Raw genomic sequence first — 13,588 nt, forward strand, 5'->3', positions numbered from 1 at the left:
CACCAACCTTACAAACATCCATCACTTCCATGCAGTTTAAAAAAAGCTTTGACACTCACAGAGTTCAATAATTTGCTGAGAGCAGTTTCCAACTGAGCAATGTGGCTTAGATCAATTCAGGCTCTTTAGCAAATTGGCTTTGTGTTCTTATTACCCCAATCTATGGGTTTATGACATTGTCAAATGGAATTAAAACACACTGGCTGCTGTTTCCAGCAACACAAAGCTAAAGTCAATTGCAAAGCAGGAGAAGGCAGTCATCTGTCATTAGCAGGGCTATATTACACCTATCGTCTCTGGACTTCAGGTTTTTATCTTAGCAACCACCAGCTTTCAGCACTGTCAGGGTAAGTATAAATTTTATTATGTTAAGCAAGACCTGAAACAATTAAAGCAAATACTTTATTAATAGAAACAAGTACTGAGAGGAAAGGCTGAAAGCATAGTCTGCATAAGTGCAGGCTGCTTCTAACTCAAGGTCAAACCCAGATCAGAACTGAGAGCATGATAAAAAAATCAGCAATAGAAATGCTTGATAGCATCTGTGCCACAGACTTAGCTGCAATTCTGGAAACCTCACTGCTCAAGTCCTAGAAAAGCCACTGTGAGCTGGGATCTGCAAAATCTTTTCTTACCGGAGAACTGCAAGAGCAAAAGACAAACATCTGGGCATAACCTTAAAAGTAATCTGTTGGAACAGGTTCATGCAGCGCAGAATAAAGTTCAGCTTTAAATGATGAAGGCATGAAACATGAAGAAAAATGGATTAAGAGGTTGACTTTTCTGGGTATTCCAGATTCTTTTTAAAGCCAACAACATTGACTTCAAATAGTACTAGAATAGGGGTTCTGCTGACCACCAATCTGTAGAAACCTCTTTTTCAGCTGTGACTCTGACAGAATAGCAGAAAAGTCTCCAAGGCTTCAAGAAATATGGTTTGGATTTTAAGTGAGACTTGCAAAACGACTGAAGTAAAAAAATGTAAAATAAAAAGCAGCCAAACGTCATGATCTTTTCTCATCTAAGTAAATCAAACTAGAAGTTAAGAGCAAATTAGGATTTAATTTAGCAGTTATAACTGGGTTAGATTTTCCCAAACTACAGTCCATACTATAGATGCAAGTTAAACATGCCTTCTACAGCTTCTTTTTATGCATCTCCAGGAATTTTTCCAGGTACATTACTACATAATTTCCTCCAAAAGTTTATTTTAAAGAGAATTTTCACAAAAATTTGCACATTACTGAACTCAAAGGAGCAATCCTACTCATTCATTTCTGGCACAAAGGAAACGACAAGCCTTTCACCTGGGTATGAAGAACTGGAGACAAAGTTGTATTTTGGCTTGGCTAGATTGTTTAATCATCAACTGAGTATGCTTAAATCATTGCTGTAACATTGACAGGTCTCCCAAGAGTGGCCACCTTGGCCAGTTTATTTTAAATAAGGAAATATCTCGCATCCAAGCTAAGCTGTCCTACATAACAGCCATGGTCCTCTGACCAGGTTTGCATCACTCACCTGTAATTTCATTTCCCCTTCCTTGCTGTGTGGCTGCCCAGAGGATGAGAAGAGAAATAAGAGTGATCCCGTCCATCCTATTGCCCATCCTGGATAAGCCCTTCCTATCGCTTTGTTTCCAAGGTGGTAAAGCTTGATCGCCCTTACATGTAGGCTTTTGGATGAGGGGAAAAGGTGCTTTGTTTTTTTACCTATTGCAGGTAGGTGATAACTACTGGCAACAGAAACAAAGAGGCTCCGGTGGGAATTTTGCCAGTTCTCTCTCCTTCACACTCTCCCCAAGGAACCTGCCTCTTCTGCCTGCTCAGCTTGACTCCCCATCAGCTTGACTTTGAGAAAAAACATTTTAAAATTGCTGGTTTAGTCCATGTTTTCCCTTCCGAGCATTTACTCCCTCTCATACCTGAGAGCTAGGAGCGAGATTTACATACCTCCAGTATATGTCAAGTATTTGTATGTTAAATTTCATTTCTGTCCACACTTCAGGGGATACTATTTTGTAAGTTTTTAATTCTATACATTAAAAAAAAACTAAAAGAAAATGTCTATGTCAATGTTTTTTTTCCTGAATTTAAGCTGTTTCACTGTCTGTTCTCGTTGTGCTCCTTATTTCATTGCAATTTCAGCATCATATAAACCAAAGCAATGCTAGGCAAACAACCTTATTAGGCAGGGCATGAATCAGGAGATTTGAGAAACGAAAATCCCTTTCTTTTCCTTGTGTTAATCATGAAGGCATGTTCCCAAGATAGATGAGCCTACAACTTTACAACAGAGTATCACTTGGCTCTTGCAAAGAAAAGAAGTAAACCCAACACGATGCTTTATGAGGAGCTGACACTGAAGTATGGAAAATTACAACTATAGATCTTGAGGCTGAGGCAGTATGTTCAGAACCAGCACTCGAATACACATTACACTACTTTAGACAATTTCATGTGGATGAAGGAATTAGATGTAAGGGAGCTGGAACCACAAGCTCTCTCATTTGTCCATTTCAGAATATCATTAATATCTCTTCTGTAAAACACCGTTGGGTACTCACAAGGGGGGAAAACAAAAAAAAAGGAAAAAAGGAAAATTCATGCTTGTCCAGACTCAAGTCGAAATCTGTTTTTGCAGAAAATGAGAGAATGGGCAGTGGAGAATATTTCAACTTAAAAAGGCCAAAACTCAAAATATATTTTGGTTTGGAAACATTTCTGCTATGTCTAAGGAGAATGTATACCTTAGCATCCCTTCTCCTGCAGGCATCAGGATGTCTCGTCAGGCTGTATCCATTTACATCTCCTGTCAGCACAGGGAGAGTGTGGCTCTATGCTGTACAGAGCATGGTGTCTGACTTAAAAATCCTACTAATAAAAACATTTTTTTTTCAAAAAAAAAAATACTTGAGCCAGTGAAATTCAATTTGTAAATAGAAATATTCCTTTTAATGACATATTCTTTTTCTTGAGCAATCTAAATTTTCTGGAAAAAATATCTTGATTGAAAATTTTGACTACCACTCACAAAAAAGATCTTTAGCCTTTACAAATTACGTGACACCTTCAGTGAGACATGAATATCCTGGCTAAATTCAAATATAGGCCATATTAGACTGGCATGCGAATTGGACTGCATCTTGGGTTTTTCACTCACAATCCTAAACTGCTGGATAGGGTTGCCATATGTCTTAAAACAGCTGCTGCTTTCCAGAGTCAGCTATAAAACAAATGTCATCATCCTCACTGCTGGCAACTTCTGTGAGTGAAGTATGATCCTCCAAATTGCAGTGAAGGACTAACATCCCTGTTCCAAAGGACTTAAGCATACGTGCTTGTTTTCAGGACTGTTAAAAAACATGGATAAAACTTTGCACATTTACAGCTCTGTCTTGCCACAGCAGCTGTAGCACGCTTTTGTTCAGGGCGAGGCAATTGAGTTGCAGTAGTGAATGAAATGGTTCCTAAAAATATAGAAAATGCAGAACTCCCTTTTCAAACAAAACCGTGAGCAAAGTCAGGGAGTATTAAATCTAAACAAGAAATGTTGTGGTCAATGGAGTTAAATTCAGTGGCGGCCAGTCACGAGTGGTGTCCTTCAAGGCTCAGCACTGGGGCCACTCCTGTTTAATATTTTCATCAATGATCTGGATGAGGGAACAGAGTGCACCCTTAGTAAGTTTGCAGACAACGCCAAGCTGGACAGAAGTGTTGATCTGCTTGAGGGTAGGGAGACTCTACAGAGGGATCTAGATAGGCTGGATCGCTGGGCCAAGGCCAATTCCATGAGTTTCAATAAGGCCAAATGCCGGGTCCTGCACTTTGGCCACAACAACCCCCAGTAGCGCTACAGGCTTGGGGAGGAGTATCTGGAGAGTTGCCAGGCAGAGAGGGACCTGGGGGTGTTGATGGACGGCCAGCTGAGCATGAGCCAGCAGTGTGCCCAGGTGGCCAAGAAGGCCAATGGCATGCTGGCCTGGATCAGCAATGGTGTTGTCAGCAGGAGCAGGGAGGTGATCGTGCCTCTGTACTGGGCTTTGGTGAGGCCCCACCTTGAGTACTGAGTCCAGTTCTGGGCCCCTCACTACAAGAGGGACATTTCTCCAAGATAACTCTTCCAGATTGCCACCAGTTCAATCTGATTACAGCCTATCAGTGTGAGAAAGCTCAGGCTATGGCCACAGCAGATTGTGGAAATGGATGGAGGTGCTACCAGCCCTGAAGATCTCACACTGGAAATAAACTGATCAGGTCAGGAACTCAAAGGCAAAACCATAGTGCTAGTTGTGAAAGAAGGTGATGAGAAGTTCAGATGAGACGTGATTCCATCTGATTTTTGCCCCATGGTTGCATTCCCTAGGGCCTGTGACTCCCAGTGAATTTTGTGTTACCATCAGGGCAGTCTTAAAAACTGCTCCTACTGTGACATCCTATGTTTAGTAAGGGCTGAGCTCAAACCAGTTTTTCCCTTAGTGAGGCACTGCTAAGGGTTTTTTCTTTTCTTCACTCCTGATCTTTGCAAAGCCTGTAGAAACTAAATGGCCTTTGAACCTGAGGGTGATGTGTCAAAACTGGCTTAAATTGGTCAGCAAGGCCCAAAGGTATTAAAGAGGGACAGGCTGACTTATGCAGAAGTAACCTTTTTGCATTAAAGATGAAACAAAATAAATCACTCCTGTCATTAGGATACCAGTTTATTCCAGCTTCTTAAAATCAGTACTTATAATGGACACCTTAATGGTTACTCCCTACAGAGAACTGGACTTCTCAAGAACTACTCATCTCTCAGAGTTAAAATACAAGTCTGCAATTCCAGGGACTTGACTTGCCTGCCAGAAACCTCTTGTACAGCCACAAGCAAGTCACACCGGTCAAATCTGCCACCACAATGAAGTCATGGGTGCATCAGAAAGCCCATTATTTCAGACCTCGTGAAAGCCATGGCTACAATACTGTAAATATGCTTTTGCTTAAGTTAACTGAGAAAGAAGTGGAACAGAAAAAACATTGGGTTTGCCAGCATATGTTAAATCTGTGTTAGAATGGACAACAGCTAAAGTAGCAATTTTTGGAAGAGGTTCTTTTTTCCCTGAGCTTCAGATATATATCCAAGAAGTGGGATAATAACACTTGCTTATTTTGCTGATGCGTTTCAGAGAAAAATGCATTTATAGATGAATAAAGACATACACAAATGACAGTTAAAAAATCATTCACATAAAGCCCTAAGAGTTAATTATCTCAGCTGTGCAGGCAGAACAGTCCCTGACTGTATTCAGTGATTTGTTCTGTCTCACCAACAAACTGTTCCTCAGGAAAATCTTTGGGTTTTGTTTTTTCCCTGAACACACACACACACACACACACAAACTGTTTTAAAGTGACTCATGAGGAAAAAGTTCTTACTGGTAACAGAAGGAAAAAATATGAGTCAGGCGGAGGTCATGCTGAACCTCTGCCTGGCCTTGCTCCTCTGACTGAGAGCCGGTTGTGCAATCTCAGCACAGAGAAGCACTTGTTTGCTCTGGTGCTTTGATGGCATGGTCCCTTTCCCAACACCAAGTCAGGTACCAGATGAGATTGTTGATCACACCTCATACTTGATTCAGCAGTGCTGCAGATTAGTAAATCCCATCTAAGTCATTTCATAGCATAGTTCTTGGTTTTAACTCTAAACCCAAGCATTTTTGAAAGAAAGCAGTCTGTGAGGTGGATACTGCCCTTTGCTATGAAAGCTTACTTTGAAGAGAAGTCAGAGGGTTTCCTGCTCAGCATCCCACCTCCTCCCCTGTGGGGTACAAGAGCCAAGCCCACCTGAAGGTCGTATTCAGCCAAGAGTGCCTGGCCTGTATCAGCACTTGGTGATGGGGCTGAAGCCCCTCCTCGCTCCATGTCACTGGCTGCATCACCAGCTCCTTGAAGCAAAAGGCCGGGAACATAGCACCGACACTGGTCTCAAGCTTCCTTGCTGACCTGATGCCCCAAGGCTCAAGGATGGCAATGTCTTGCAAACACCAGCCACCAGCCAATGGATGCACCAGGCTTCATGGATTTGTGCCAGTGCCACTGCCTGTGACCCACTTTTTTGGCTGAAGGCACGTGCTGCTTCTCTTGGAAGAAGGATGGTTTCCTATTTCTTATCCATCCTAAATCCTTCCGACACACAGACAGGATACAGATGGGAAGGACACAGGACTGTGCATGCAGCTGGCAACTCCCCTTGGTAATCCATCTCTTGCACATACATGCAAAACCTGCCTCTGATAAGCAGATTTGAAACACAAAATAAAACTACCAAAACATACAATTTGCTTTTCACTGTACGTCAACACAAGATTTGGCCCTTACATCGAGCTAACAGATACAAAGATATACACACAGACTCAAGTACACATTTCTGAAGAGAATTTTTTCTAAACTGTTGCAGAAGCTAACCAGTAGTCCAAACTCCAGAAAAATTTTCCTAATTTGTGTGAGATCTTTTATTGATGAGTTAGATTTAAATGCTTGTAGGAAGCTTCTCACTTTGAAGGACCTAAAGAAAAATCATTTCTAAGTGCTTCTGAGCCAGCTCAATAAATGCAGAGAAGCTCATGAAGGAAGAGGAGCCTTTCAAAACAGAAGCACTGGACTAAGGGAACTTGCTGCATAGACAAGGCGAGTGGTTGCACCCCACTCCTGCTGTGTGAGGACTGAGTAAGGACTTCAGGCAAAGTCTGCAAAACACCAGCACATTTTAACCTGGTTAGAAGGTACAAACACTTGAATGGATTTGTTTACAAGAAAGAATGCAGTAAGTTGTTTTGGGGAGGTCTGGTTTTTTCTTTTTTTCTCCTTGTTAATACCTGTAATTGTGGCGGACACAGACAAACACTGGATTACAAAGTACAAAGGCCGCAGGGAGCTTTCAAGTGGACAGAAAAAAACACTGAATGACTAAAACACCAAATGATTAAAACTAATATAGAGTGGAAGTTTGGGGTAAGGTGAATGGTGGGCTGAAAGAAAAAACAAATGCCAAAATATAATGACCAGACAAGCTATGAACCCAAATCTGTATCTCTGAGGGAATCTGAACAAACAGAAAATTTACTAGTAGTTTCAGAGATCTTGCTCCGAGAAAATGCTTTTCTTTTTCCTTCTCATTTTTTTTTCAAAGAAAATCCTGGCCTGCTATCAAGCGTAACTGTTGTTTTAAAACTATTTCTGTTTTGAGGTTGATACTAAATCATCAGCGTGATTAAAATCAAAGGATTTCTGGATTTTCCACACCCTTGCTCATACCCTTCCCCCAAATAAAGATTACAAACTACTTGTAAGAACCCCTGCACCAGGTGTCTGGCAGAACCAAGCCAAGTCGGAAAAAATATTCAGACTTGCCCAGGAGGCACTACAGGGCTAAACCACTCTCTGAATTACTCAGTAGGAGACTATTTACATCCTGTTCTGACTCTGCATTTTGACACGCATACATTTGCCATGGTTTCACCCACAGAGTGTCTTCTGTCATCTGATGCATCCGTTGAGTTCAAGCTCTTGCTTTTACATAGATGGGAGCAAAGCTCCAGCTTGCAGTGTTTTCCAGCATGCTAGCAGGATTTATTCCACCAGTTCCATTAAGTAATGGAAGAATGCAAGTCTCGTGTTTAAGCCCACAGGTTTCTCGCAAGGGGGACTTTGCAGGACTGTGCAGCCACAAGGAAGCCCCCATCCTCAGAGCATCAGGTTTACATTATACTGCCGAAGAACCACACTTTGTCTCAGCAGAGCTTCTCAGCACTAATATTTCCACTTCTGATGCCAGGAAATCTGCTGCTCTTTCTACACCCGCTCCTACATTCAGCCCCTGCCTCAGTTAGATAGCACCGTCTGCTTCTCCAGGTACTCGGGAAGAGAAAATCATTCCCATCTCCTAACAGCATCAACTGCTGACACAAACATTGGCAGTTTCTCTATGATACCCTACTGCTGACAGAGAAAGTACCAATGCAAATGTTTGGTTTGGAATCAAAATTATATTGCATCACTGTCTTGGTAATCCATAAAAAGACACAATCAATCACCTTCTTTGCAAACCTAACCAGGAAAAAAGAGAGATACTTGGCAAGGAGGTTCAACATTTGGAGTGCAAAAAGACTTCACACCAGGTTTTGGCATTCTCAGGTGAAAAGAAATATGCAGTCATGCACTGTAAAATAAGAGGAAAATAATTTTCTTGACTTTTCTCTCATTCCAGTTTTCAGATCACAAAAATCCCAACTAAAATTATCTCACTCTATCTAACTAAAGAAAAAATAATCACATTTAATCACATTTTGCCAGATATTGAGAGTTAAAATCTAAAGCTCAAAAGGAGATGTTTTTCAAAATGTTTATTGGCTTGTGAAAACAGTGAGTTATTTACTGAATCTGTTCTGCGCCCTTAATTAGCACAAATGCCAGTAGGGAAACTTCCTGCGTGCTTTCTCCCATGCTGACCTTCTGCATGAGAAAAATTCCCTAGTGAAAATAGATTTTAATTTTCTCCTTGAAATCAAACATCTGGCTTTGGTTAAGGAGGTACAAAATCCCGTCCTTCGTGACATTTGTATTGCAAGTGCTCTGGGACAGAGAGTATTTTTATATATTTATATATTTGCTGCTGAAAATGATAGGGCCTTCAGTTTATAGATATAATAATAGATAGTAACTACCACTGAAGGATGATGAGAACATGATTGTTATCATGATTAACATTCATTTATCATTCAAATGCCAAATATAAATATCAGCATGCACATCCCATCACTCTTCATCTTTGCAATTAATTTCTATCATTCTAAAAACTACTGAATATTGTCCTACATGAAAGACAGAACTCACAGATTAATCTAATGCCTCAAATTCTTATTGAAAGGTGGGAGTCAAGGGTTTGTCTGTCTCCCCCAGATGGTAGTACTGCTGATATAATTACATGCATCAGTTGCATCAGTTTAATGAGAGGTAAGAGAAATGTGCGTGCCCTTCTTAAAAAGTGGTAGGCAAATGAAACTGGATTGCATCTAGCACATTTTCATTTAGTTCATTGTTCTTTTCTTCTCAGAGATCTGACGGGATGGATGGACCAGGGCCCACCAGCAAAGTCAGAAAAGGCTTTAGCACAGTCTACAATACTTCTATGCCTTAGCTGCAATGGATTTAAGAAAGCAAAAGCTTAGCTGATGACAACAGCAGATGAATGCTTTGCTTATATGCCCTTGATTCTAAGCAATCATGCACATAATAGGAAAAAAACATTGATGTGCAAAGTCATTCCCTGACTGCGAAAGATTTTGATAGGTTTGATAGGCCTTGCACTTCCAGAATCAAGAGGGACAAAAACACTGAACACAACTTTAGGCATTGAAAAAGCTCATGTGATGAGCCCCAAGGGCTTACAAACAGCAGCAGGTGGGTAGGCCCTTACTTGTTGGAATTTGATGCTTCTTCCAGGATGTAGCGAGTGTATTTCCTTAGCAGCAAGCTGGAAGCCTCATCCTGTGGAAGGACAAGAAAGCATCCTCATGGCAACAAATATATCTTCATGAGAACAAGGGTCCAGTAAGAAGGTGTTTATCATGTAGTTCACAACTAAAGCAGTAGCTCCATGCCAAAAATGGTGTGGCTGAGGCAATTTTGCACTCTGAAGAGCTGCAATGAGTGACAGAAAGCAGCCAAAAACTCAAGCAAATTACTTGGAGTTTCATTTAGCAGAAGGGTGATGTAAACCTGGAAAAAAGGGCTCTGTGTAATTCTTTGGTCCTTGGGGCAGAGTTAGGGAAGAATAGTCATAAAACTTTTGCATTTAAGATACTGCTGAAACACCCCCCAAAGGAGACATGATCAAGAGGAGGCAAAGGCAAATTCCAGCAATACTGGTATTCCCTTTCCTGTATCTTCCTGCGCCAAATAAAAAAAAAAGGGAAATCTAGCCTCTCTTCTTAAAAAAGACATCTGAATTTTGAAGAATCACATGCCTACATTATGCAACTACCTAATACCTAACCAAACAGGCTGATTTTCAATCTAGAGTTGTCTAGAAATAAATTTTGGAGGACTGTTTTCCCAAAAGGGTAAGGGTTATACACGTAACTCAATGTCCAGTTATGAAAAAATTTTCTGCCTTTCTACAAACAGCACTAATGGTTATCCAAGCAGAAAGATCTTTTTAATCTAATTTACTTTTAGGTCCTCTTCTGTCTTTCCACTTTTACATTTCTATCAGTCTGAATAGTAAATGCAGGTGAATGTTTTGCTAAGTTATTCTTCTTATCCTGCCTTTGCCATTGCATACCTTTCTTTTTATATACATATATGTTTATATTCACATGCAAACATATGCACATTTATCTGTAAACACATAAATACAGGCACATGCATACTTACGTAACTGTATATACACATATGCGCAAAGACACAACCATTGCAGGAGAAATTCTATTTGATTCAACACTGCTACTGTTTAAATCAAAAGTGACAGAACTACATTGGCTTCTTGAAACTTGATCTTACAAAACACATTTTTCAACCATGATTATTACACTCTTTAAACATCACAATTTATGCAGAAAGCAATCGTGACAAGGAAGGACCAGTTCTGGCACAGGTAGATGAGACAAAGGAGAAAAAAAAAGAAATAGAAACAGTGGCTTGCATTGCCAGCTCCAGCAACTGCGTGCAATCAGCAAGGAGGGAAAGGATTCCCTGCACAACAGATACTTGAGCTGGATGTTGTAAACACCCTCTAGAAGCTTTTATCTATCAATTTAGTTTAAGCCTCTGTCCTTAACAAGTCTTTACATGCGCACGATAAAGGCAAATCCCACAGCACCTTATTAACTTGTTTATTCTTTCCAGCTCTCTGCATGCAAGCTAAATCACGTTTTGCAATTAGCTGCTATGAAAACAAATAGAATGTATTTTGGTTTTGAGTGTTTAAGGATCAGTTCAAAATCTGATCTCTTCAAAAATTATTTGATGGACTTAGGATGAGTTTCACATCCAAACTATTTTCCTGTACTACGAAAAGAAGCTGCTGCTGAAGTTATGTTTAAAACCTTTGAGATTGTGCAAAAAGCTCTGATTCAAACAGTGAAATTTGGTGTTTTAGACAATTTCATCACCTTTCCTACAGGAACAGAAGAATTCATTATTTTTAGGAGGTAGGTGTGACAGGGTGGTTTTGACCTTCCACAAAGTTCATCCTGTAGCATTTTTCAACTGAAAACTCTTGCCTCTAAATTTCAGTGTTCAAGTGATTCAATTATTAGCAACTTATTTTGGCAAATAAAAGGCAGCACATCTCAGCTATGCTGCATGATATTTATTTGCATGGGAAAAGGAAAGAGACAGTTACCATGTAAACAGAAGAAAAACAAGAACAAAATCTCACTCACTCAGTTGAGCTCATCGCTAGCGAAGCCTAATTTTGATTAGCTCTCCCATCAACAGCAGGATCCACTCTAATAGAATTTACCATAAAAGGAGATTTGGGGAGTTACTGTTATCAAAGGGATTGACCAAATGTTAAAATACCAACACCAAGAAGCAACACAAACTATTTGAAATGTTGATTTTAGCATGCATTTATTTTCTAAATGTGTAATAGGTCCACTGCGGCTGTCATCAGACTGGCTCAGCATGATTTATTTCATGACCTTCTTCATGGAGTCAGTTCATCTGATACTATTTCCAGTGTTAATGTATTCCCCAAAAAATGCAGATTGAAGGCACATACTGGGTGTATCCCAGGTCACAGGAAATACTTACCCCAGCTCAAGAAACCATGAAGGTTTTTCTCCTCCTTTTATCAGTATACTCCAGGAGAACAAAGACATTCAGCTTGTCATTTTTATCGGGGGCTGAATTCAGTCACAAAAATATCCCACTCATACAAGTAATGATAAATACTGTTGTTCAGGTGAGTATGCATCAACTTACCTGCCTGAAATATACTATAAAATTAGGATTTGTACATTCTTCCATCAGCATAGGACATTCTGAGTGTATAAGGTTCCCTTTGAACCAAATAATGCATACTGTATGGGTAATAAAATATCATCTGGAGGTACATTAGAAAAATTCTTAGTACTCCTTGAAGAAAAGGAAAATGATTTTGCATGCCATGTGAAAATGAAAAAAAAAAGAGTACTTAAAAATAAACTAAAAAATAAATTATGCTATAATAAGCTATTTATATATTAAGTCCAGGCTAACTCCAGCTGAAAATAAGTGGGATGAGCTTGAGTAAACATAAGGGTGTATTTCAGTAAATATTTATGGAAATACAGAAAGAGGAAAAGAAACTTGGTCGTAAATTTGCCAAGATTAATAGAAGGTGGCATTAACGTTTGCCCTCTCTGTATGACCCATGGGCTCTTCCTCCTGGGGGAATCACAGTGGAAAACTGTAAACAAATTTTTCTGCTCAGCATCATAAAATAATCTCCTAGTTTTGTATTCAGTGCCAGTGACATTGCCAGGCAACAGGAAATGATTGCTACATCTTGACAGAATTCCCTGAATTTATTATTTTTAGGCCATCCGTTAGTGACACAATGCAAAGTTTTGCCTAGGTTTTACTCCAATGAGTTCCTACTTGAAGCAAAACAGATGTGCGGAAATTTCAGCGAATTCAAAAAGCACAAGCTATCTGTTTAGTTGACTAGGATATGTTGCTACTGCAGCATGCAGTTTAGCAGGAATTCAAGGTTTGGTTATTCCCATTCAACATTACCCTTCAGGCTGCCTCATTCAGAGCTCCAAGAAGACCTGAGGGCTGGCGACCTGCTGAAGCTTTCCCCTGGGCTCGGGGCACACCACCACACCTGCGGGAATGCGTCAGGCACACGAACAAGCTGCGGCACAACCTGCAGGCAGGAACCTGGTCTTGATGACAGGGAAGCCACTACAACCCTCAGCAAATTTTACCCGTGGTTAATAATTCTCACTGATAAAATAATCCTGCCTTTTTCTTCTTTCTTGAAGTTACAGTTTCCAGTCCTGGAAAGCTGCTAGGTTTTTTTGCTATAACATTGATTAAGCTTTTTTGCTTAAAACATTTTCAGAGGAATTGCCTATTGCTTTCCTTGATTATTTTTTTCAGTTGGAAGGGAGATGATTTTTAAAGGTTCAAGTCGTTCAAGCAAGCTGAAAAGGTAAAGCTCTACCAGAAGCTATAAATTCAGTGCAGGGTTAATGAAGGTCTTTGTGGACTATTTACATGCAGAAGCGTATTACATGATTGTAATAGTCCTCTTCGACTTCAGAATTTTAAAATCCCAAACAGAGAGTTCTTTATAAGTGGTTACGACAAATTACTTCATTTTCAAATGCTTCTTTTAAACTGTAAATGCATATACCATCTTTGAACACAAATCTATTAACAGTTTGGCACCAGAAATGGCATTTCTAAATATTAAACCCTCCGATGTTTGCTATTCTTAGTGGTATTCTTTTTGCCAGCGGCTAAAAACACGTTCCCAGACAGATTTTTCAGCTCAGGCAGCACGCAGTAATCTGTTACGGTATGGTTAACTACACCACTTGCAACAACCTCTACATACA

The 13,588-nt window shown here is 40.0% G+C and overlaps 1 protein-coding gene across 1 annotated transcript in view; it reads right to left on the minus strand.

Moving 5' to 3' along the window:
• Positions 1-1,597, minus strand: part of UMODL1 (uromodulin-like 1) — a gene marked incomplete at its 3' end in the record, with an annotated part of 46,186 nt that extends 44,589 nt beyond the window's left edge. Inside the window, exon 1 of the mRNA XM_009875072.1 lies at positions 1,522-1,597. Coding sequence (XP_009873374.1) covers positions 1,522-1,597 — 76 coding nt within the window. The remainder of the gene's footprint in view (positions 1-1,521) is intronic.
• Positions 1,598-13,588: the final 11,991 nt, after the last annotated feature.

This window comes from Apaloderma vittatum, unplaced genomic scaffold (genome assembly GCF_000703405.1).
Source record: "Apaloderma vittatum isolate BGI_N311 unplaced genomic scaffold, ASM70340v1 scaffold5738, whole genome shotgun sequence".
In the NCBI taxonomy this organism is placed as follows: Eukaryota; Metazoa; Chordata; class Aves; order Trogoniformes; family Trogonidae; genus Apaloderma; species Apaloderma vittatum.